Below are 25,449 nucleotides of genomic sequence, written 5' to 3'. Positions count from 1 at the left end.
TCATCACTTTGAGAGGCCTCTGAGTAACTGATTTATGTAGGAACCTGAGCCATCCTACACAGTTTGGGGGCTCGTCCGGGATCCATGAACTTTCTGAGAGATGGCTGACAGCTCAGTTCAAAAGACAGGCGCACCCCTGAGGGAGGCCTTTCCCCCCCCCCCCCTCGGTCTTTGCAAAGGGCTGCTGGGCCTCCCTCTCTGCAAGGTAAGAACCCTCAGCAGAGGAACTCAGTGAGGACAGAAAAGAATAGAGATAGGGACTCCAAAGACTCCGAAGCTGTGAAGTGTGTAAAAATGCCAACTGGTTGGTGTTGAAGTTTGCAGTCAGGCAACTTGTACGTGTATACGACCCAGTGGTAAGCGCGGGAGCGGGGGGTTCTGGGGGTCAATTTGTTGAGTCTTAGATAGACTCGGGGAGAAGGTGACGACTCCCAACCAAATTAGTGGACTGCAGGACCCCAGGGTCAAGGGACCCCCAAAAATGTTTGCTGGGTGACTGCTGGTGACAGGCGACCCTCACCTGAGAGCTGGCAAGAGAGCTAGCAGGAGAGGTAGCAAGGAAGCTAGCATAATTCGTTGAGTCTCAGACTCGGAGGTATTGGCGATAACCCTCGTCCAAAATGGGACAAAAGCAGTCCAAGAATAGAGCTTCGGAGTGGAGTCAGGAAGAAATACCGGTAAATAGTCCCTTGGGAAACCCATTACAAAATTGGCATGAATTACCAAATTATAGAGAAAAGAATGTAGAAGAAAATGATTAAGTATTGTGTTTTTATATGGGGTGAAAAGACATCAGAGGAGGAGGCACAATCTGGCCCAAATATGGTTCCTCCAAGGACTGGGTTTGCCAAAAATTTAAACCTATATGTACTATTGTATTCTGTTAAATGTTTTGTCTGTATATGTTGTGTTGGTATTTCTCTGTGAATGAAAGTCTGTGTGTCTCTGTTTTTATTTGATGAGGCTGTAAATTTAGCCAGCCAGCCAGCAGGAGCAGAAAAGCTGAGCTGAACTGTCCTTGAAATTCCTGTTACTCCCTTTCTTCAACCCCTCCAGACTAGTTTCAGAGGGGTGGAGGGACAAGGAGGGAGAGAAAGGAAAAAAAAAATATCTTTTTCCCTCAGACCTAAAAGGCATGCTAGCAACCATTTAACCATTTCCTGCCTCACCCAAAAGAAGAAATTTTAGTGTAATGGGAAATAACAGAAAGTTAAGTGAATTTATTCTGGTCGTATTTGGAATTGTGTATAGGTGAAATGTGTCATTCTTAATGTAATGTTTCAGATAGGTTAGAATTTATTAAAGTTTGGTGGAAGTAAGAAGAAGATTAGAAAGTAAAAAAATCTCAAGTAAGCAACTTAGAGCTGAGAGTTTTGGATTTAGGTTTAATTAGATCAATATATTTGATGCCAGACAATGTATTTAAAGTAAAAATATAATAAGTTTAGGTTTTTCTTTTTCTTTGCAGAGTGGGAGGGCCAGAAGGGGGTGGCCTTGGGAATCCTGGCACAAATAAGAGGAGGGCAGAGACACACAGTAGCATTTCTGCCAAAAATGTTAGATCTAGTAACAAAGGGATAGGTATTTGTTAGATGCAACATTAATCTAATGTAACTGTTACACGATTTTAAATTTTGTAATTTATTACATATAGATTGGGGTTTTAAAAAAGATGTGATAGAAATTTGATAATTTGAAAATTACATTTGGTTATAAAAAAAAGAGCTGAATAGGTTAATGGCTTCTTTTAAGTTTTAAGTAAACTTAAATAAGTTTAAATTTTTAGGTAATCCATCTAAATATTGTATTAGAAATTGCATTGTTGAGTTAATTAATGAATTGGTTAAAAAGAGCTGTTATGAATTTTTTTTATAAGAGTTTCCTTGTTGTAGCATTCTTATTAAGAAAATGAGAACGCTTTAAAAATGTACATGTATATATATAGGTGTGATTTTCAAGCCTGTTTCATCGGAGCATGTATTATGTTGAAAGTTTATTTCTGCTGTTGAAAAGGAAATTTCAGCTAAAATTGTTTTTGCCATGAATCAAGCATTTACTGTAAAGTTATGTTTGTAAAAGAAAGTTTATGGGCAAATGTGAAAAGGCTTTCGGTTTAGGTCTTTTCTTGTGATTTCTGTCAATTAGTTTCAAGGGGATTGTGATAAATTGTAAACTATTTGTAAGAGAGGAAATATTTGTTGTATTAAGAAATACTTTGTAAAATCTGTTGCATGGGTTTTTGAAAGGCCTACCTATCCAATTTGTATTTGTAAGTTACAAAAGTGGGAAGAATTTAGTTTCTCTAATAGGATATGAAAATGCAATTGATGTCATCTGAAATTTATTGTTGGGGTTCATAGCTAAAACAATTTGTTATCACTTATGAAAATTATGTTTGCCATTTGTAATTCTAACGCTAAAACCTAAAGCTGGTACACTGTGTGTATATGTGGGAAAAGAAGCAGTACTCAGGATAGTAACAAGTGCAGCCCCAGCAGCTGAGGAGATTGTATATAGAACTTGCTTGGTGAGAATTTGAAAATGTATAAGAAATGATCTTCAGTGATTGGCTTTTTAGGGCAAATTTAAGATCTAAGATGTAAATAAAATCCCTGGGAACATTCTTTCTAAATCTAATGGGAATAAATAGATGTTGTATCATTGTTCCATAGAACAAGATTGGGATTTAAAGTTAACTGTAATTGTATTTTACTTACAGAAGGATTCAGAGAAAGGAATCCCTTACAAAAAAAAGGGGTGGGGGAGGGTTGGCCCCAGGTGGTCTAGGAGCTCCAGGAATGGTCTTGATGGGAATGGCCAGTACACTGGAGATTTGGACTGATAGAATTAAGAGTGGAAAGTAGAATAGACTTGGGCATAGTGATAGAGTGGACCTTAGGAGAGCCAGTTCACGTGAAAAAAAAAAAACAAAAAAAAACCAAGGAGTTTTCAAGGTGAGGTTTTCCAAGGCCTTTAGACAAATGGGACTAAAACTGTTTTGGGGTAATGGACAAAGGTCCCAACTTGGAATGAGATCTTTACATGTTACAAAATGATGTAAAAGCAATTAGTATTAAAACAATTAGCTGAATTAATTACTGAGACTAAATCAGAGACATCCTCAGTTTGGGGAAAAGAATTTCAGTCTAATTTTCTTAGAGGTAGGTAGCTTCTGGTAATATTTGGCATTGAAAGTTAAATGATTGCTTGGATTTGAATTCATTACATGAACATAAAAATTCAAGTTAGTGTTTGAACTTATCACATGTGTAGCTCATTCTTTTAGATTGAGCAGGGTTAGAAAGGGGTAAAGTAGTTTGGGAAACGGATATGAATCTATTAGAGCAATGACTTATGATTGTTATTCAATCAGGAACTAGAACATGTATAGAAAGGCATGTAAGCTACTTAAGACTTGCTTCAAAAGATGTTCCTTGGCCAATGTGAAATTAGTCATGTTTGAAACTGATTATTGGAGCTTGCTATTTTAAGATTTTTGTGGGACTATTAACTGACTGTTCTTCTGAGTTCAACTCCAGGTGTGGATAGCAAGAGAGGCAGTCTGAGCCACTGATCCATGATGCCAGTAAGCCTGTGAGATGCTGGTATGAACTGCAAAAAGGTGTTCTCATGGGAAGGTTGGGAGAGTGGCTGTTCAGCCTGGGCTGAGGTAGGATTCTCCTGACTCAATTTCCCCACTGACACCTGGCAGACTTGAAGCCTGGCTGAAAGCCAGTTGACAATCTACTCCTGCCTGGAATTGACATGAAGTGAGGGAGATGTTGTTTCCCTGCAATGTCCCTACTCTTAGTGGCAAATGCCGAAAATCAGAAGTTTTGTAAGTAATAATACCAGATCCTTTGAATAATAGATTGTTGGTAGGGGAACACCTGAGGTTAAGTCTAAAATTGAGCTAACAGGTTTAGGACTTTAGACCAACAACAATAAGTTAGGGTCCTCTAATTCTTAGTAATAGTGTGGAGATGATTAAGTCAAGGGCTTGTGAGACTAGCATGCATAGTTATTATTTTGTCCTAGTTGGTTAATGTTAAATGAAAAATGGTTTGTGGACTATATTGTAAATGCTTTAAAAGAAGCATCACATGATCAGAAGCTGGAATTGTTTCATGATGTGATATGCACTGTGTTAAAAATGATTATTTATTGTATTTATATAAGTACTGGAGCCTGGTATTGACTCCTTAGTGAAATCTCAACTTCCTAATGAGGGAATGAATAATGACTTACTGTGAAATGTAGAAGCTGCATTTTAATGTGAATTTTCTTTTTTTTTTAAATGACAATTTGTCAAAGTTTCAATTCTGATTTTTGTAAGAATGATAGGAATGGTAATCTAAGATGGTATTAAGTTCAGTTCTGTAGGAGAGTGGACATCTGGATTTCTACAAGAAGATAAAGAAAAGAGGATGCTGATATGCTATGCTGATGACTGTTTGAAGGAGCATCCAGATCAGAAAATTGCATAAGATGATATTTCTGCCCAGACTGCTGTATGAGATGGACCGTTTATTAATTTAAATCTCTGTATCTGTACTTATGACAAGGGGACTGTCCCCTGTAATTTGCTAATGTGCCATTCAACTTTGCTTCCTTCCCATATTCATATAAAAGGAAGACAGATGAAGGGAAGGATTCATAAGGGAAAGAATGTGAAGAGGTATTTATTGATTGGATTTAGGTGTGGAAAGAGGAATAAATAAGAGGAGGGGAGGAATATGGGTAAGTTGAACCTTGAACTATCTATTCCCCCATCCCAATTCAGAAAATGTTTAGCATGATTGGGAAGCCAGTAGACAAAGTTATGGAAGGTTATTGCATTTAAAAATTTTAAAGTTGTTTACTGTCATTTATAATTATTGCTATTAGTTATTAAACTCTCAAGCTTCATGCTTGGAGACACACTTTGTCCGTATTAAAAGCTCCGTTTGAAGCATGTGTGAGAACACACAGAATTTGGAAAGGGATAGCCAATGAGGTATATATATAAATTCATTATAAGTTTTGTTATTTGGGGAACTGTACTAGGATTATTATTGTTTGTTCTTAACAGGATTCTCTGTTCAGCAATTGTCCTAAGCCATTAATCACAATATCTAAACAGGACCTGAATTGCAGGAGACATGGCTGGGAGGAAGTAATTGTAAATGGACATTCACACGAAGGCCAGAAACCCTGGCTCATGTTGATTGTGCCCAGTATGCAAACAGATGGGATCAGAACGGTATTAGCTGTTCAGATGGTAGGGTGATTCCCACCCCCATTCATTTTTCCCATCCTCTTCATACGAAGAGAGAACAAAAGGGGAATATCACAAAAGTTGTGGGTATAAGTTTTACAATCCCTCTGATCCCAGAAAACCATGTGAAGGGGGTCACGACCATGGCTATTTGTGGAGTTATATATATATGAATAGTACTAAGAATAACACAGAATATAAAGAATGGGTATGGAAGTGGGAAAATGGAACACGTAGGATGATGTTTGATTCTTTCTGGAGTGTAATCAATAGAACTGGAGAGAATTATCAAAATTGTATATGGAAGAGGAAACAACAATTATGGAAGGGTAAGTCAGAGATCATGAAAGGGGGACCATTAGGCCCAGATATATCTATTAAATAGATTAATCAGACTCCAAGCAGTAGTTGAAATTATTACCAATCAAACAGCAAAGGCTTTGGACTTATTGGCTGATCAAGCCACACAAACTAGGGAAGCAGTACTGCAACATAGATTAATCTTAGATTATTTACTTGCAGAAGAAGGAGGAGTTTGTGGGAAACTCAATTCATCTATATGTTGCTTAAAAATTGATAATAATGTAAGAATAGTGAAAGAGATCACCAAAAATATCAGGAAGGTTGCTCATGTTCCTATACAAACTTGGAACTCCTTTTTCAATATGTCTTGGTGGTCCTGGTTTGAAGGGAGCTGGTGGAAGAGATTACTGTGGTTTGGCATCATAGCGATTAGTGGTATCATATTACTTCCTATTTGTTTACCTTGTTTGATTTCACTTATTACTAAAATAGTTAGAAACTCTCTCCGGAAACTTGCTAGAGTAGAAGAGAGGACAGAAGGAGCCATTCAGTTGATGATACTAAAGAAGGAAGGATGGGCACCTTGGGAGACAAAAGACAGGAATGATCCTGATTGGGATGAGGAGATTAATAGACGGTGTGAGATCATATTACAGAACTGTGGTTGAAATATCCGTGAGAAGTCTTCAGGTTAATAAATAAGAGGAGGGATTGAGTGGGATAGGTTTAGTGAAGACTTTTCAGATTGTAATTCTTCTCCCAGGGGTGAGGTAAGGCCTAAAGGCTCAAAGTTACAATATTTTTAGAATAGAATAATTCCATATAAGGATATAAAACTGTGTAGTGTATTAGGGTCTCAATGATTGGACAGAACTCACATAATTCCTCGATGTCTTCATTTCAAAAAGGATTGGTTACACTTGGTGTATAGAATGTAAGATCATATTCTCAGCTAATGAGGATAATGGTCAGTGCGGGGAGGAGGGACTTGCGTTAGGGTCTATATAAATCACTGCTCTTTTCTTTGTCTTCGGCTTTCCTACTCCTACAGGTTAACCCCGCTTCTCGAGAATTGAATAAATCTCTTTTCTGTCATCACTTTGAGAGGCCTCTGAGTAATTGATTTATGTAGGGACCTGAGCCATCCCACACAATAGTCAAAAGATATAAACAGGGAACGTTCTGAAGAAGAAATCCAAGGTATCATTAGCCAGAGGATTAGCTCAGAATCACTAATAATTAGAAAAAGTAAAACCTTTCTGAGTTAGCTACTCACACTCATCAGGCAAAGTTGACCCAAATAAAGAAACACGGCAAATGCTGGAAAGCTCTGGAAAACAGATGCATAAATAAATCATACTTGGAGAGAGAAGCAAGATGTTTGGGGCCAGATTCTCAGCAGCCTGTGTAATCAATCTTTTTGTCCCCCCTTCTGCTTTCATATAGAAATGTTCATCTTATTTGACACTATTTAAGTTCAGAATAAAGAGGAAAAAGAAAAAAGCAGGAGGGGAGGGGAAAGAGGAAAGAATGGCCTCTCCCATTTCAGTTGGCTGTGCCTGTTTCCTGTTTGGGGAGTTAGTTACACCTTTGCTCTTAGCCCAAGATTATCCTGCTCTGCCCTGCCCTGCCCTGCCCCAGATTTGGCTGCTACTTCTTCCCTAGAAACCCCTGAAAGAGACAGAGAACAGTAAGTATTCATTTTGAAGCTACTTCAGAGTCCGTGGCATAAATGCTCAGAGATTGTTCCAGAATCAGACAGTAATATCCCTTCCCATCTGTATAGAGTCTAAGATATTATCTCCTGTGCCAGCTTTCATCTGCTTCTCACAGTTCTGTTAGGCAGGGTGGGGCAGGTAATATTGTCCCTCCCTCCTTCCTGCTGATACCTTTCTCCATCTTAAAGGCCCAATGCAGTGTGGACCCCCTTCTCCAAGAAGCTGTACTGTCCTCTCCAACAAGATGAACTCTCCCTCCTCCAATTCCCTTACAGCACTTAGTCCAGACCTCTTCTCTGCCCTTATCACAGACTCCCTTGAATCCTATTAATCTGTGGATATATGGTGTTCCTCACATATTAGATTAGAACCTCCTGCTTTAATAAACATTAAGCATCTACTACGTGTAAGGCAGAGGAACTATACTGTTCCTTATTTTTCAGTACAATGGATTATGGGTAGGGTGTAGCTGTTTCATATGTTTGTTCAATTGATTTCATCTGACAAATGAAGTACTTAAAATTCAGAGAAGTTAAGTGACTTACCCAAAGTCTTCCAGCTAGTTAGCAATAGAGTTCACCTGAACCCTAGTATCTTGACTCCACGTCCCTGGTTCTTTCCCTTTGACTATGCTGCATCTTACCAAATTTGGAACATTGTGTTTATTTCTGAGCACCATAGATTTATGGAATACATCAATGGGCTGAAAAGTGTCCAAAAGAGGGTAACAAACACAGTGAAGGGTGTCAAGTTTATGTCACATGAGGATTCATTGAAGGGCCTGAGAGTGTTTATCCTAGAGAAGAAAAAGACCGAGGGGGAGCAAAATCTACCTTGATGTACATGAAAGCAGCAGCTGTGAAGCACAGAGGATAGAGTGCCAGGCCTGGAGCCAGAAAGACTCATTTTCCTGAGTTCAAATCTAGTCTCAGACACCTACTAGCTGTGTGACCCTGGGCAAATCAATTAACCCTGTTTGCCTCAGTTTCCTCATCTGTAAAATGAGCTGGAGAAGGCCAGACACTCCAGTATCTTTGCCAAGGGAACCCTGAAACAGTAAGCACTCCAACATACACAGGGGAGCCTGCTATCACAGATTCTTTGATCTGCTTTTCTAAAAGGAAAAGCAACTTTTGAGGGGTTAACAATCTCCTTTAATCAAGCACATATATCATTCACTTAGTTCAGGAAATCAGCAGACAGCACTTCCAAACTGTCTGACATAAGCAATATATATGTGTGTGTGTGTGTGTGTGTGTGTGTGTGTGTCTGTGTATACACATACATATATATCACAAATCAATAGACAGGTCCAACAATCTGACCATAGTTGCCAGAGAGGGCAGTACCAACATCTGGGTTTTCAAAACCAAGGGGTTCTTTAGCAGCTTTCCAAATTCTTGTCTGACATACAAAGCTTCCTCCAAAAACTAAACCGCAAAGTAAAATCTCACCCTCAGAGTATTTATACTCATTTCACAGACAGATGGCATGACCTTCTAATCCAGTGCCTCAATAGAAGAAACAAAAGGTACTTGGTACCCTCCTGCAAAACAACTCCCCCAAATCAAGCTTCCCTCAATGGGCAGGCCCATTGATGGCTGAGGAAGATCTTCTTTAATCACATTCAAATAGAGGCATTATACTTCTTGATTAAGCTAAAACAAAAACAGCAAAAGATGCTACTTTACTTGGCCTCACAAACCCCCAATGGGGTCACAAAGGCTTGGACATGGTTGAAATGCCTCAGCAACAACATTTGAAAACCTGTCATTTGGAAGAACTATTAGATGTGTTTTGCCTGGCCCCAAAGGGCAAAGCCAGGAAGAGTGTGTGTAAGTTGCAAATAGATTCAATTTACTATTAGAGCTGTTCAGAAGCAGAATGGACAGAGGTGGAGTTGGTGAAACTCTCTTTTTGCCTTTTAGGTACAGGTGGGATGATCGATCACATGACAGGGATATATTAGGGATGCCTTTGAGCTGTGGGTAGACCAGATGGCCACTGAAGTCCAATCAGTCTCTAATATTGGTGCTTTGGTGATTCTCTACAACTTTGTGAGGTCATCATAGGATCACAGGATCATAGAGCTAGCCTAGGGAATCTCTGCCTTTTTGTGTTTCATGGATCCCTCTGGATTGATGAAACTTATGGACCCTTTCTTTGAACAATGCTTTTAAGTACATACTCAAAATGTGATTCTATTTTATGTAAGACTACAAAGGAAACCAAAGTTCAGTGAAAATAAATTTTTTCATATCTAAGTTTATGAACTCCTGAAATCTATCCATGGGTTCCTTGGTGGTCTGTCTATATACCCTGGGTATAGAACCCCTAGAACTAGAAGGTCCATCAGAAGTCATCTACTCCAGGTCTGGGGAACCTAGGCCCTCAATGCCACATGTGGCCCTCTAGGTCCTCAGGTGCAACCCTTTGACTAAATCCAAACTTCACAGAACAAATCCTTTTCATAAAGATTTGTTCTATATAAATTGGACTGGTCAAAACCCACACCCAAGAACCTAGAAGGCCACATGTGGCCTCAAGGCCACAGGTCTACTCCAACCCCTCATTTAATAGATGATGCAATTGAGGTGAAGAGACATGACTCACCCCATGATACACAGGAGGTGAATGTCTAAGGTGGAAGTTCAAACAGAGTCCCTGAGACCAGAGTCAGAGTTCATTCCATAATACCCCTCTACCTATCAGTGCAGGTACTATCACACCCATTTGTTTTTTGTTCTTCATTCTTGAAGAAAACCAGGACATCAGGGAGATGATGTCATGACATGTAAGTGAATTGGATTTAAGTGAGGGAGGCTGTGCAAAGTCACCAACCTCACTTTCTTCTCTGAAGCCATCTGGGCCCAGTGGCCAGATACAGATCAGGATAACTGGACATGGCTCTGAATGCAGTGTAGAACTTTGACCTTTTTAAGCTAAGGTCTTCAACAAGTCTCATTATGACTGAGGCAACACCCATTCAGTGATTAAAGCTAAATAAGGAGGCAGAGAACACTCATTTACAGATGAGCACAAGGCATTTATACTTGTGAAAGTTAATTTCATTCCTATTTCTATGAAGACCAGGGATGCCTATTACTTCAATATACTTTTAAGACTTCTCATAAGAGTTAGATGTAAACAATTGAAGTCCTATTCCAATGCTTGATCACAGTGTGGATGTGATGCTATGGCTCTCCAAAACTATGCCAAAGGAGCATAAGCTCTAGTAGGCCATTCCTATCCAGAAAGGCCTGGTGACAAATTGCATACCTGTAGACCAAGGACCAGCCTAGATTACTTATAGAAGAGGTCCATTATCAGAAAAATGGTGAACTAGGTGATATGTGTATATTGGTCACAGCCACTCATGAAGACCATCTATGGAGTATTTATAATCTGTGTGGCCAGAGGATATAACCACACTGACAAAATCATGTGTGCTTGCAGCATAGCCTTATTTATACCTTTCTCTTGGCTCTTATAAGCCCCCTGTTTTTCTGCAGGAAGTTACTGACAGTAACACCTCCTGGGAAATCCAAGAGTATAAGCTTGTATAAGAGACCACAGATTAGGTGAGAAGTTAGACAATTTGACTACTGCCTGAAGGGTTAGGGTGAGTGAGGCAATCCTGGGAAGCACAGGGCTCAGGGATGTTAAGTCTGATAATACTTTGTCTGGTATGGGGGAATCTGGGGAAAAGTGTTCTCTTGTTGCTTTCCTAACTCTTGCTAGCGAAGAATTTTTTTTAACTTAGTTTAATTTGTTTTCAGTGAATAAAAATCTATTTTCTCTCCTTCCTCTACTCACTTGTATTGGAAAAACAAAACCAAATGCTTCTAACCAACCTGCATACTGTTGAAAGAAAAATCTTTATTAGGGTATAATGCCAAAGAAATAAGGTAGGCTCAGGAAAAATACAGTAAATGGAGTTTATTATTATGTCAAAGGAAAATGCATTACATAGGCCTGGCCCCATGTTCAGGCTGTTCTTAACTTTTTAAAGACAAACTTTCCTAACGAGAAGTAAATGTCTGAGGCAGGATTGGAGTCTTCCTGATTGCAAGTTCAAGCTCTATCCACTGTGCCATCTAGCTGTCCAACCACTCATCAGCTTGCTGCTAATTAAATTTTTTTTTTTTAATTTCCAGCCATACATCTTGATTTATTGAATTCTAGGTTGAGGACAGTGTCAAATGAGTTAACGTGAATGTAATGTTTTGAAATTTAGAGCACCTAGGTGGCACAGTAGATAGTGCCTGGAGTCAGGAAGACTCATCTTCCTGATTTCAAATATGGCTTCAGATACTTACTAGCTGTGTGACCCTGGGCAAGTCAACTAACCCTGTTTACCTCCGTTTCTTCATCTGTAAAATGATCTGGAGAAGGAACTGGCAAACCACTCCTGTATCTTGGCCAAAACAAAATAAAACCCAAATGGGGTCATGGAGAGTTGGACACCACTGAAATTGCTGAACACAAGTAGTATGAGATGATGTTGGTTTCTAGGCAGCTAATTCTGTACCTAAGATTCAGGAACCAGCATAAGCCATTTTCTTCTCTAGGTTAAACAGAGGGATGATTTGCCTTTTTATCCCCAGGACCTAGCACAATGCCTAAACACATAGTAGGTGCTTAATAAATGCTTGTTGATTGGTAGATTAGCCTGGAGAAGAGAAGACTCACTGGAAGCAAGATAGATGTCTTCAGGTACTTGAAGGAATAGGGAGGGATGAGATTTGATCTGTTTGGTCCCAGAAGACAGAACCAGTAGCAATGGGTGGAAGTGGAAAAGAAGCAAATTTAAGCTTGGAATAAAGAAAACCTTTTTAATAACCAGAATTATCTAAAAGTGAAATAAAAAGGTCATGGGATCATAAATCTAGAGTTGGAAGGGACCTCAGAGGACATTTAGTCTAACCACCTCCTTTTACAGATGGGAAAACTAAGACTCTCAGTGACTTGCACAAGGTCACAGGGAGTAAGGATCAGAGGCAGGATTGGAATCCAGGTCCTCTGACTCCAAAGGTAGTATTCTTCATCCTGCCTCTGTCCCTCCTCACTGAAAGTCTTCAAACACTGGGTGAGTAAGGAATCATAGATTTTAAAGCTGGAAGAGGGCTCAGTGGTCTAGTCAAACCTCTTTGTTTTTGGATAAGGAAATCAAGGCCCACAGAAATGAAGAAACCTATTCAAGGTCACACAGGTAGTGACAGAGCTAGGATTTAAACCCCAGTCCACTGGATACAAATCCAGCACTCTGTTCACTGTACCACACTGCCTTTCAACTCATTAGATATGTCATATATTGAGGGGTGGTTTTTCTGTTATTGATAGGACTCGTGCATAGATTAGTTACTGGGGTATCTTTGAACAAAGATTCTGAAACTCTGTGTTAGGATCCTTGGCTACTCGAAGATTTAGAGAATCCTTACCAGAAGATGTGCATTGTAGTCTTTGGGGGAACACTAGCCACAAGTTACTTAAGTGGTCAGTTAATCTATCAATCATTTATTCCTAGTTTGGAGGAAAGAATTGCTGTTGTAATTGATTCATTCCTTTTGAAATTATTTTTATGTATTTGGTACTGACTAATTTGGGTAAATATTCCTCCCAATAGACAGTAAGCTCCTTGAGAGCAGGGGTTGGTTGTGGTATTTTGTTTTATCGTCAGCACCTGGCACAGTGCCTTCAGCACAGTAGGCAAAAACATAGAATTTTTAAAAATCATTTATTAATTGTTTAAGGAACAAGGGGGAGGGGGAAAGAGGGATTTGACTAAAGTTCCATTGTTGTCAGTGTTGCCTTGGCCACTTAAGTAGACCAAATCAGGTGTTACTTTCAGATAAATGAACTAAATTCATTGCCCTCCTCTCTTTTCTCAAGGTAAAGTCACAGTTTGAAGAGAAGAGCAATGAAAAATATGAGCACTTTGAGGCTGTAGAATACAAAAGTCAAGTGGTTGCTGGGATCGTGTACTATGTAAAGGTCAGTGTTCAACAAGTCATTGAATTCTACTCAATTTTGTTTCTTCTTGGATGCACATAGAAAGTGTAGGGATAATTTGTCCCCTTCCCTTTTGAGTAACTGCAGAAATTCAAGTGTCTCTCCCAGGGGAAATATGAAGTGATGGTGTGCTAACTAAGAGAAAGTTGTTGTGTTTGTCCTTCGTTCTCAAAGAGGACCATGACATCAAGATGATGACATGATTTGCAGTTGACTTGATTTGAGTGAGGGAGGGCTGTACAAGGTCGCCAACTTCACTTTCTCCTCCTGACTCATCTGGGTACAGTGGCCTGATTAATATTTATCAGGAAGACTGGAGATGGTCCAGGATGCAATATGAGACCCTGGCCCTTTCAGACTAAGGCCTTATCACATTCTCACTTTGAATAAGAGAAAGTAAAGAAGATAGAAAGGAGGAAGGGACTTTGGGAAACATTCATGACAACCTCAGAAACACTAACCTGGTAAGTTTTGCTCTCAAATTGAACCTGGCAGATAGCAGTCGAAAAGTGGGTGAGGATGGGGGAAGACAGAGGGAGAGAGGGAGAGAAAAAGAGGATGATAAAGACTCTTCCTGTCCCCTTACTTTGAGTGGCCAGGCAACTGGAGGGAGGTAAGGCCAAGACAGGATTTATAGAAATGATTCACTATTATGTTCTCTCATGTTTAAGACTATGACTCTCATAACTTATGTACAGACTTCAACATACTCATGATTATTCATTTGGGGAATTCGATTTGCTTTCATGATTTATTTAATAAAATATTAGCCCATCAGATTCTGAATTACATGCTTCCAAGTGGAGAGTAAGTTTCAGGATTCATTGTCCCAGGCTTTCCTGGATGGGAACCATAAGATAAAAGGAGAAAATTCCCAAACTACTGGGTCTTCATGTCATCATAGCATCTGAAACAAGGCTTTTATGTTTATGTCCTAAATCCAGCAACTAGATGTTGTTTGAAAGTAAGCACCCTGTCTTGTATCAGAGCTTCACAAAATGTAAGTAGCAGCTCACCATGGGCCCTAATCATTTCATTGGTGTCCTGGATTTCAAACACAGCCTGATCAGAAATGACTGAAGTACACTTTTCTGTTTCCAAATTCTAGACCTATTTGGGCAGTTTTATCTAAATCCATGATGGATTTTGATCATTGTAGTCAATTCGTGGTCTGTGAATCCTCTGTACCAACGCCAATCTAAATCCATCTATTGACTTTGTTGATTAGTCCCAGGGACTAAGGTGATTATGTGACTTAACTAGGGTCATACCACTAATAAGTATCAGAGGATCTGAATCCTCCCCAGGTGCAAACCCAGCATTCTATGCACTACAGCACAACTTTCAAAGAAATGTATAACCCCAGAGATCCTCAATGTATCCAGCAGTGGGCACACATCTAGGAACTCCTTGGCCACTCTTTTGGAGATTGTGGGTAGAGATCCCTAGCAAATGTAGAGAGGATGGATCCAAGTATTTCTACATTTAAGGTACAGCAGAGTAGAACAACCTCAGCTGAGTTAAGGAGGCTGTATTGAGGTGCTGAGATGTCAGCCAGGCAGGAACACCTGCTGCAGCCTAGAAAGGAAGGGAACAATTTATTCAGTGCCAACTGTGCGCTGAGCTAAGATAAATATTATCTCATTGAATTCTTACAAATGAAGTAGAGACATTTTCCAGGTGAGGAAATGAGATGAAATGACTTACCTAGAATCACTCAGCTAGTAAGTGACTGAGGCAAGATTTATACTCAGGTCTTCTTGACTCCAGGCCCAGCAGTCTCTCATTGTGGAAAATGCTGATCTGAGAACCTTCTCTAATATCACGGATCTGAACCCAACTTTTAATTTTGCTGATTAGTCCTAGGGAGTTACTTGGGGCCTACAGTGGTTGTGTGACTTAACTATTAAAAGCGCTCCCAACCTTATTTGTTTCATTTGTTGTTTTGCTAAAGATAGGACCTTGGTTTTAAAAGCAAAAAACAAAAAACAAAAAACAAAACCAAAAAAACAACAAAACATTTATTTATACATTAATGTTGAGGACCAGAGCTTAAGAAAAAGAAGAAAAAAGGAAAACAGTTTATGATAGAGTCCTGTACAGAAGAGAGAAGAGGAAGAAGACAGATTATGAGGAAGAGAAAAAGATAGACACACACATATACACATACCCACAAGATGAAGTAAGGTGGGCTGGGCAGCCAGAGTCAGGGCTCTTGATTAGTCACCTGCTTCATGTAGGTTTCCAGCAGGTACTTTTTAAAGGCTCTGAGGTTTGTCCAAAGTTCAGCAGTATGTGTGTTCAATGGGCTGTCAATGTTGGGTTCTCCCAGCAGGCTCTGGATAGATAGCAGGATGGTCCCGACATTGGACAGAGCTGACCACTTGTCCTTGATGATATCCAGATATTGCCTTGGGTGTCCACATTAGGATGGTAACAAGGTGTGACAAAAATTTCACAGTGGGAGCATTGTATGGGTAGCCACTGGGGAATTCCAGGGAGAGCTTGTACCTTAGGTCTTCATACACTGTCCTAGCTGTCCCATGGATGGTCCCAACCCACTTGAAGAGACTGTGACTCTGGAAAGGCAGAAATTCCTTTGTCTCCAAACATCATAAAGGTCTTCAATTCCTGCTGTAACCTCTTGCCCATGGACCTGCAGGCTGTGCTCTTCCCAGGCTTGGCCCCCTTACGAGTGGCGGGGTCACGATTCTGGCCATGGGGGACCAGAGATAAACAAAAACTCCTGGGCGGCAACTGACAAGATATTGGCTATGGATAGTGTGTTAAGTGCTACTATTTGGGATGGGAGTGAGGGATAAAACACCACAGATGGGAACAGTGAGCAGATAGGGCTGTCTCTCAAGGACCACAGCATTGGAAAGAATTCACAAGATCTACCAAGGCCATAGGGTTTTCAAAGAGGCTTGGGTAAAACTCAAAAGGGGGAACCTATAGTTTTGTTTGACACATGATATTTTTTATCTACACATTTGAGAAAAAATAAAACCCTTTAAAAAATGAAACTCTGGGACAGAGGCATAATTCAAATTCAAAAGAGTAGTTGATCCTGTTATTAAAAATTAGTTGCTCAGATATTAAAAAACCCAGGTGCTTAAGAACTAGAGTCAGCTGTGGTATAATGAAAACAGTCTGGATTTGGGATCAGATTCTGACTCATCTGCTAATTACCTTGTTACTTTGGACAAGGGAAGGGAAGGGAATGGTGGGGGGAGCTGTGGGTTAAGAACAAGTATATTAAGCAGCTACTACGAGCCAGGCACCATGCTAAGCTCCTTATAAATATTATCTCATTTGATCCTCACAACAATGCTCTGAGGTAGGTACTAGTTTCATCCCCATTTTCCAGATTGAGGAATTCAGCTGAGAAAACTGAGGCAGACAGGAAATGTCTGAAGGTCCTCCTAACTCCAGACCAGTCATTCTATCCACCAAATCCCTTAGCTGCCACCTTACAAATAATTTACAAGTACTGGACAAGTGACATCTCACTGGGACTTAGTTTCCTCAACTACAAAATGAGCAGATTGGACTAAAATCCCTTCCAGCTTTAAATCTGTGACCTTATGAACTAGCAGTAGCATAATATTGCTGCCCCTCTGAATATTCTTGTTCATTGGACCTTTGTGGGACTCAATTCCCTTAGCTTTAAAAATAAAACTGAATGATCTCTCAAGTCACTCTCTGCTATAATTTTGTTTTCAAAGCATAAATAGGCTCATTCATCAGTTAGAATAAAAATATAAATTTATATCAGAGGTCATCCAGTCAAAACCCCTACCTATCACAGGAATGCCCATACAATGACTCTGAGAGGTGAGAGGTACTGGGTTGGGATACATGGCACTGATTTTCCACTTCTTTTTATTTGCAGGTAAATCTTGGGAATGATCGCTATGCACATTTGAAAATGTTCAAACCTCTCCCTCACACGCATGAGCCAACAAAGCTGATGGACTACCAGACTGGCAAAACCAAGGATGATGAAGTGAACTACTTTTAGAGGCACAGTCCAGGATGCATTTGTTTACTTTCAGGAGTATACTGTATCAATAAGCACAAATGAAATGAAACACATTTTTGTAGATTTTCGACTTTGAGGAGGCATTGGTTAGTTTCAGTCAATGTTCCCTTTTTTCCTTTTTTTTTTTTTTGATTCTTTGTTATAAGGGATGGCTCACTGGATAGAGGAAGGGAAAGAGATATATTCAGAAATAAAGTGATATAAGAACAAAAGATAGCAATTAAAAATTTTAATCAATTCTTAAATTATTTGCTTTAAATCATTTTACATCTCAGCTCATCCCATAGTAGATAATCAAGGAACATTAGGTTATACTCTAAAATCGCCACACAAATTTGAATAGTGTCCTCTCTGTACTCCTACAACTTATATTTGCATTTGTGGGTTGGGTTCCCAAAAAAGGCTGCTATCCCAGGTAGTAGGGGCAATCCCGGGGGGTCTGCATCCCTAATACCATATCTCAAGAGCCCCCATTAAGTATCAGCCAGCAGACATAATTAGCAAAGACATTTACTCAGATGGCATAGTACTTACCAAACATACATACACACACACACACACACATACAGACACACACAATAAACGTGGGGTATACTCTCCCTCAAATACAGAGTGTCCAAGGGGAAAGTGGAGTCTAAACTTGGTGTAGAGTGGTAGTGAGGTACATGTGCAGGATACATGTGTGGCAAAACCAACTCACAACTCCTGGTACTATATGATCTAGAAATTATTTCTCTCTGGATGGGTTGTTCAGCTGCATGTCCAGGGTTTTCTCTCTGTAGTCTGATACTCCTCTGTTTCTTCATGTTCCTAGAAGCTGCTTCCATCCAGAGTGGCTGTCTCCTTATCTCCATGTCTATCTGAAGGCAGACCAAAATTTTTGGGGTTGAAATGACAGCTCTTCTCTGCTGCCTGTACTAATGAGTAGTATTTACCCGTCAGTGATAACACCACTTGGAGGATTTCAAGGCATTTCTTCATCATCAAAACATTGGATAGCACGGCTCTTTTGGGCATTTCTTTTGAATCTGCTCCATAGCTAAGGTCTAATCAAAACAGTCTGTCCCCCAGTACTTGTCACAGTTCTTTCTACCCGTTGGTGCTAAATTAAAGATTCTTAATGGAATCAACTTCCTCACTGAGGCTTGTGCTCACCTGATCAGCTAATCTGAGAGCTGGAAGCCTCTTACTGCCTTGTACATCCATCCTGAGAAAATGGAAAAGATGGCTATGTTTTAGTTTTCTTGTCTACTCTTCACTAAGAAAAATTGTGAACATTTTTAAAATATCTTTTCTAACACCACCCCCTCCACACTGTGTCCTCCCTGGATCTACACATCTCCACTTGTCTCCTGGATCTCCTCAGAGCAGTCCAGCTGCTGTCCCCAGCTTCTTTTCCTGGCTCCTCTCCTTTCTGCTCTTCCCTGGGGACTTTCCCCAGGGGTGGGCTTTGGTTGTTTTTTTTTTTGTTCTCCTTTCTAGGCCAGGTCTACCTATTAAGATTGTGAAGTTTTCTCTTACTATGGTAACAGTTCCCTCCTATGCTCTATACTAATTTGCCTCCTGAATGGCTGCATTCTTTAGAAAGAAAGTTTTAGCTGCCTCACTGGGACACTCAGAAAATCACCTTTGAAGGATTGCTTGGGGGCAGCTAAAGGGAACAAAGCTCAGGTTTAAGGTACTCTGTTGGTGCACATTCTTAAACAATAGCTAATGAGTCCCCACCAGTGCTTTTACCTTTAAGTCAGTCATTTGATACAATTAACTCAAAGCAAAGACATTTGCTAACAATGATATTGTAAGAATCATAGCCATCAAATATTCCTCCCAGAAATCAGAAGTACACTCTCCCACAAAACCTCACATCACTGGAAAGAGGGAGCACATAATTAGAGAACATAGAAAGTCAAGGAAACTCATACCTCTATTGCACCAGGGCCTGATGTTCTTTCTTTTCTCTTGATGTCTTTATAATCAACACCATTTTTCTGATAGACTCATCTTATTTCCTTTCAGAGCCTGCTCCCAGATTGTGAGAAGTCCCCTACTGGGCAAGTAGCTGCACTGCCAGAGACCATGATCAATGAGGAAAGGAGAAGAGAGAAAAAATATGTCCCCCCTCTTCTTAAAAGAATAAGGAGTCACTTTCTCTCAAGAGTTGAGTGGTTCTTCCACCTGAATGGTTATTCCATAGCTTCTCCAGAAATTATAATCCTCAGAGACATCTCCTGCTTTGACTTTTGACTGGAGAGTATCTTGCTTTTTCATGGGCCACCAATGTTATGAGGATCCTTCTTTCAGTCAATGGCCAAAAATGCCATTAAGCTTGACTACAGAATTTCTTCACATCTGATGAAATGGGGAAAACAGTCATTTATCTGCCATTTCTTTAATACTTTTCAACCTTATTGTGTATTAACTGACCCTTGAGTTCCTGTGATTTCATTAGGATTGTGGGAAATTGATGATCAGGTGTCTCCAGATCAACTGTCTCCCCTGTTCTAATATTTTCTCCATTCTCACCTTACCTTGCATCTATGCTATGTTTTTTGAGTAGGGTGTGATCTCTTTAAGATTTAAGAGGAGGGGTTAATTCATTTCATCTCTTGTTTGGCATATAACCAGTACATTAATAAGCATTTATTGAAAGGAATTATCAGCTGTCATCCCCTTGAATTCCAGTATCCAGTACTAGGGAATCAATTTCCTTTTATGTCCTTTCAAAATCCCTATCTATCCTATTGACCATATAAGTTGCACCCTATCTCTACCCGCTCCAAATTATTTTACTATATTCTTAACCATCCAGAACATGTCACTTATAATCACCAAGTAGAAGGATTTTCAAATCTGTTGAAAAAGTTGAAATGATGTATAGAAATCTAGGTTAGTAGGAAGGCAAAAAGAAGTGTGGTCTAGTACAGCAGTTCTCAGATGTTTTGGTCTCAGGTTTCTTTACACTCTTAAAAATTATTGAAGACTTCAAAAAGCTTTTCCTTCTGTGGGTTAGATGTATTAATATTATGACCCCAGAACTAGCCCACCTCTTAGCATGATGAAGTCATAAAGCTATCCACCACAACACCTAGCTGCCTCTAATGTTATAAACTGTTCTCAAAAGAAAAAAATGCAGCAACCATATGGGGAAATGCTCCAAATGATACTATTCATAATCAAAATAGGAATCATACAAATTAATGCCACTCTGAGGTCCCACTTCTTATCCATTAGTTTGGCAAAGATGACAGAAAGGAAAACAAAAATTATCCAAGGAGCTGTAAAAGGACAAGATGTGTACACACATTTTAGAGGAGTTGTGAAGTAGTCCAAGCCTTCTGAAAGGCTGAAGATGGAAATGAAAAGCAAGCATGTGGGGGAAGCAGGGTAAGTATCCATGCAGGAACCTGGTGATGAAGTCTGGGGAGGGAGGCATGACTGGCCTGTCCCTTTTTCCAAAATGGAATTTCCAGATGGAAGTTGCCAATGGGAAAAGGAGTTCACAGGGGTAGAGGGAAGTTGAAGCCTGTAGACTAAGACCAGAAAGTGAAGCATAGGGAGTCTGGGACTCAGATTTAGTTCCTGGGACATTGGTTTGGTTTCTCTGGTAGCTCCACGTAGCTGCCAACCAGCAGATGGTAGCAGTTGCCTTTTCTCCCCTATCCCACAGCCTACAACCTCTTCTCACCAGTCTGTTTAAAGTCCTAGGTTTCTGGAAAACTCCCTGAAAATGGTGGCCTTCCATTAGTTACCTCCACAAGAATCCCTAGCCTTTGGACAGAAAGAAACCTTTCTCTGTAATGGGCCCTAACCTGGTACTGCTGAGAGGATGCTACAGTTTGCCTGTCCAAGCAAGAGAACTTCTCCCTTCATCACATTTCTAGGGCAGACCAGACAAAGGACAACCCCTTTGTACATTCTCTCTGGAATCATGATTCCAGCTGACCTCTAAATGCAAAAACATTTACCCAGGTGGGAATACCCTACAACTCCCAGCTTGTCATCAAGCAGGTCTAAACCATTCCTAGCTGATCAATGCATTATGATTTCAAGGCCAGAGGTCTTTTTCCTTCAGCACCCATGCCAGAGTGTCTCCATCCCAAAAACTATTTTCCACCAGTCCCAAAGCTTAACAAAGCACTCCAGTTCCTTTCCATTTGTTTCTCAAATCCCTCAGGCAGCTGAGTGAGATTCTTCCAAACTAGCCAACATGCTTTGATAGAAGGGGAGGGGGAGCACGGAATCAAGCACTTTCCCCGTTATAATCTTAACAAGTATTTGCTAATCCCTTAGTTAAGTGGCAATTAATAAGTATAGCGACTGTGCTAAGAACTGAGGCTACAAATACAACCCCCCAATCACCACCTACCCAGGAGAAAGGACAAGCAAGACATAAAAAGAAGCTAAATTAGAAGGGAAGAGATGAAGGCATCCAGCTTGGGTCATGGTAGAGAAGTCCCAAGTGCTGACTAGTGAGAAATGAGGACATGGTTGGCCTGGGTACTCTAAAATGGGGGTTCTAGTGGAGCCCTCCTATCAGAAGGGGGCACAGTAACAAAGGGTATTTCCAAGGTGTGATCTGGAGTGATCTGTAGGATGAAGAAGTTTCTGGGGCATGGTAGAGAAATTCCAACAGCAGTCTGGTAAGTGAAATATTGGGGAGGAGAAGTGAAATGGGAAAAGGGGCAATAGTCCTACTACATTCATTCTTTTTTTTCTAAATTTATTTATTTTTAGTTTTCAACATTCCTGCTAGATTCATTCTACAAAAATTGACCTGCACTTATATTTCCAGAGACATTTCTTCAATGTTAGCTGGGTCTAGAACATTGGCAATCTGACATTTTCCCTACTCTTATGTCAATTCTCCATCTTCTAGATGTGCCAGTGAGATTTGGGAGGAAAGAAGTAAGAACTCTCATGAATACAATGACTACCCATGATTCCAGGGATCTGAAGATGAAGCATATTACCCACTTCCTGAAAGAGGGGTGATGGACTTAGGAAGCAGACTGACACATATTTTTTAGACATGGCCAAAACAGGAACTTGTTTTGCTTGACTATACATATTTGTTATAGGGTTTTGTTTTTCTTTTTATACTGGGGTAGAATATAAGAGAGAAAAAATAGATTTTTGCTCATTGAAAATTTCAAATTAAATTTTTAAAAAGATGTGGGAAGATTAAAATTAGCAGGGGCAGGTCATCCTGGAACTTGTAGGTCCTCATTCCTACTGATTTTTAAAGAAACTTTGTTCCATAGAGAAACATAGGCAGCCACACAGACAGAAGATGGGACAAGAGAGCACAACTATAGAAATTCATATTGACTAGGACACCCATATTGACTGGGACATGCAAACTGAGACGATCAGAAGATGGCAGTAATCAGGAGACCTAAACTGGACCTGAGGTGCTAACCAGGGGAGAACAGGCAGACCTGAGCCAAAGGAACAGAATGGGAAATATGTTTGCAGGGCATTAGTTTCAGTCCACACCTCTTTTGACACTCTCCCTACCCCACTCTGGGAGCTCAAGCTAGGAGACACCATTGCTCTTCCTGTTTACCTACCTATCACTTTTTTCCCATTTCCCCCTACAACTGACAGGAGGAGGGGTGTGTCTGTGTGGGGTAATACTTATCCCATCCACTCACTTCCTACCTCCCTCCTCCATTTTAAGACCAATAACCTACCTTGTTGAGGATAGGCTAACTTTCTTTAAAGGGTATTGAAACTATCCTTAAGATTTAATTGTCTTAGGACTTATGGAACTGACCTATCTTCCTGATCACCTAAATACAAAAATCTAGTGTATGAGGACACAACAGCTCCTCCCTCATGCTTCTGACCAGTGGATTAGTATGACCAAAATAGGAAAGGAAACTACCCAGTGATATCAACATTGTGCCCTTGTTGAATATCTTTTCCCTACAATGGCTAAGTAAACTTGTTTTCATTAAGTGTTAGAAGGACTGTCAGTATCTCATTTTATTTCATTTTTCCACCTGAAGGATCAGACTAGATCTAGTGTTGGACATTTTCTGTAGTTGGCAGGACTGGATAAGAGTGACCTCACTGAAGCTGGGAAGGGTAATGCAGAGGACAATGAGTACCAAGTGTCTTCTGGGCTTCTGGAAGTGCTAGCCACATAACCATGAGGTGGCAGCAGAAGCTTAGTAAGTCAAGTTGCTAAATGTATTCTCTCTTTAAGTACTATTCTCTAACCTGCTAAGATGCCTGAACAGGATTCAGACTTCCCAGCTCTCATATACCAATTCCATTAAAACATGACTTCTTTCATTCCAGAAACTGCACAAAAAGTTAGCCAGTAGCCCATAGGCTGGGGCCACTCTAGCAAAGTAAGATCAGATAGGGGGCACATTTAGCCTGCAAGAGTCTGTGTTCTCAAACAAGAAGAGCAAAGATCTGCTCTGAGAAATCCCTAGGGTGGGAACCCAGGAAACCACAGGAAGCAGCAGTGGGCAGTTCAGATCAACCAGAAATCTTCATAAGATGGAACTCAACAAGTTTAAATATATAAGACTCGTTAATTGGTCCCTGAGGATCCAAGGCTCTGAACTTCAAAGATCTAAGAGAGCCTAATCCTGGGTGGGGGTTCTGTTTTCAGAATTTAGGGAGAGGAAAGAAAAGAGAATATATATATATATATATATATATATATATATATATATATATATATATATATATATATGTATGTATGTATGTATGTATGTATGTATGTATGTATGTATGTATATATACCAATGAAGTAGGAATTCCTGCATGGGAAGGAAGAAAGAGAAGATATAATTTGTTATTTCTGTATTTGGAGTAAACAAAAGAATATATAAATGTAGAAGAAAGAGTGAATTAGAATAATTAAGAAACAGATTTTTTAACTGAAATGGAGGATGTAGGGTTACCTTTACCTTAAACAAAAAATGGAAGATTAAAAGATAAACCCTGAAGGAAGATTTATCTTATCTTTATCTCTCATCTTACTTTCATATGAAATGAACAAATGAGAGTCAAATGCATGCAACATTTGGTGTACAAATACATCAAAGTTAGAAGAGAATTCTGGGAGGCAAGATGGCAGAATAAGCTGCTCCCATTCTCATCCTTGAACACCTATAAAATACTTCCCCAGAACAAATCCTGGAACAGCAGAGCCAGGAGAAAAATGGGGTGAAGCAATCTTTTGGTCCAGGAGACTTAGAGGATTGGAAAAAGAGGTCCCTATCACTTGGGTAAAAGAGAAGCACAATTCAAGAGAGGAGGCATCATGAGCCAAAGGCAGACTCCACCTCAGTAAACCAGTAGGAGATACTGAGTCCAAGATCAGTGGAAGAGGTAAATGCCAAAACCAGCACCCCTCAGGTCCCTTACCACAGCCAGGGAAACTAGCAGGCTTCAACTCAGAGAACCACCACATGTATAGGCAGATGTCTTCCAGAAGCAGATCACTCTTGCTTCAGTGTAACCTGGAGAAATGCATAAAAACCCCACCTGGTCTTAGTACATGCCAGATAACATCATTAGAACCCCAGCTCAGCATCAGGTAAGGAACCAGACCCCTACAGTCTCCAGTGACCAACACCTGAGGCCCAAGGGCACAAAGTTAGTGATCAGGCTCCTGGTCCCTAGCACAAGAAGCTTGGGATAGTGCCCTCTGTGCTCCAGCAGGAGAGTGCAACTTTAAAAGCCAGGAAATAGGAACAAGAGGAGGAAGAAGCAAAAATGCACTTTGGCCATTGGGAGCTTTTAAGGTTACAGAAAAGATCAGAATACAAACTCAGAAGAGGATACCACTGTCAATATACTTACATCTGAAACCCCAAAGGGGAATGTGATTTGGTGTCAAGCTCAAAAAGCCTTCTTAGAAGAACTCAAGAAGGATTTGAAAAGTCAAATAAGAGACCGAGAAGAAAAATTTTTATACGAAATGAGAGAGTCAATATCTTGGAAAAGGAAGGACAAAAATTGGATGAAGAAAACAACTCCTTAAAAAGTAAACTTTGCCTAATAGAAAAGAAGGTACAAAAACTGATTGAAGAAAATAATTTCTTAAAAATTAGAATTGGACAATTGGAAACTAATGATTTTATAAGACA

At 40.0% G+C, this 25,449-nt stretch overlaps 1 protein-coding gene and 1 pseudogene across 1 annotated transcript in view; one reads left to right on the top strand and one right to left on the bottom strand.

Annotated features, from left to right (window-relative positions):
• The window catches only part of LOC140506537 (cystatin-A1-like), a 34,668-nt gene extending 17,088 nt beyond the window's left edge, over positions 1-17,580 (top strand). The window contains exons 3-4 of the mRNA XM_072613817.1: positions 13,171-13,272; positions 17,186-17,580. Of these exons, the coding sequence (XP_072469918.1) occupies positions 13,171-13,272; positions 17,186-17,314 (231 nt within the window). The 3' untranslated portion in view covers positions 17,315-17,580. The remainder of the gene's footprint in view (positions 1-13,170; positions 13,273-17,185) is intronic.
• On the bottom strand, positions 15,343-16,583 carry LOC140506536 (ubiquitin-conjugating enzyme E2 C-like; annotated as a pseudogene).
• Positions 17,581-25,449: the final 7,869 nt, after the last annotated feature.

This window comes from Notamacropus eugenii, chromosome 5 (genome assembly GCF_028372415.1).
Source record: "Notamacropus eugenii isolate mMacEug1 chromosome 5, mMacEug1.pri_v2, whole genome shotgun sequence".
In the NCBI taxonomy this organism is placed as follows: domain Eukaryota; kingdom Metazoa; phylum Chordata; class Mammalia; order Diprotodontia; family Macropodidae; genus Notamacropus; species Notamacropus eugenii.
The sequence above is the reverse complement of the archived record's forward strand: the minus strand, read 5'-3'. Positions and strand labels throughout refer to the sequence as shown.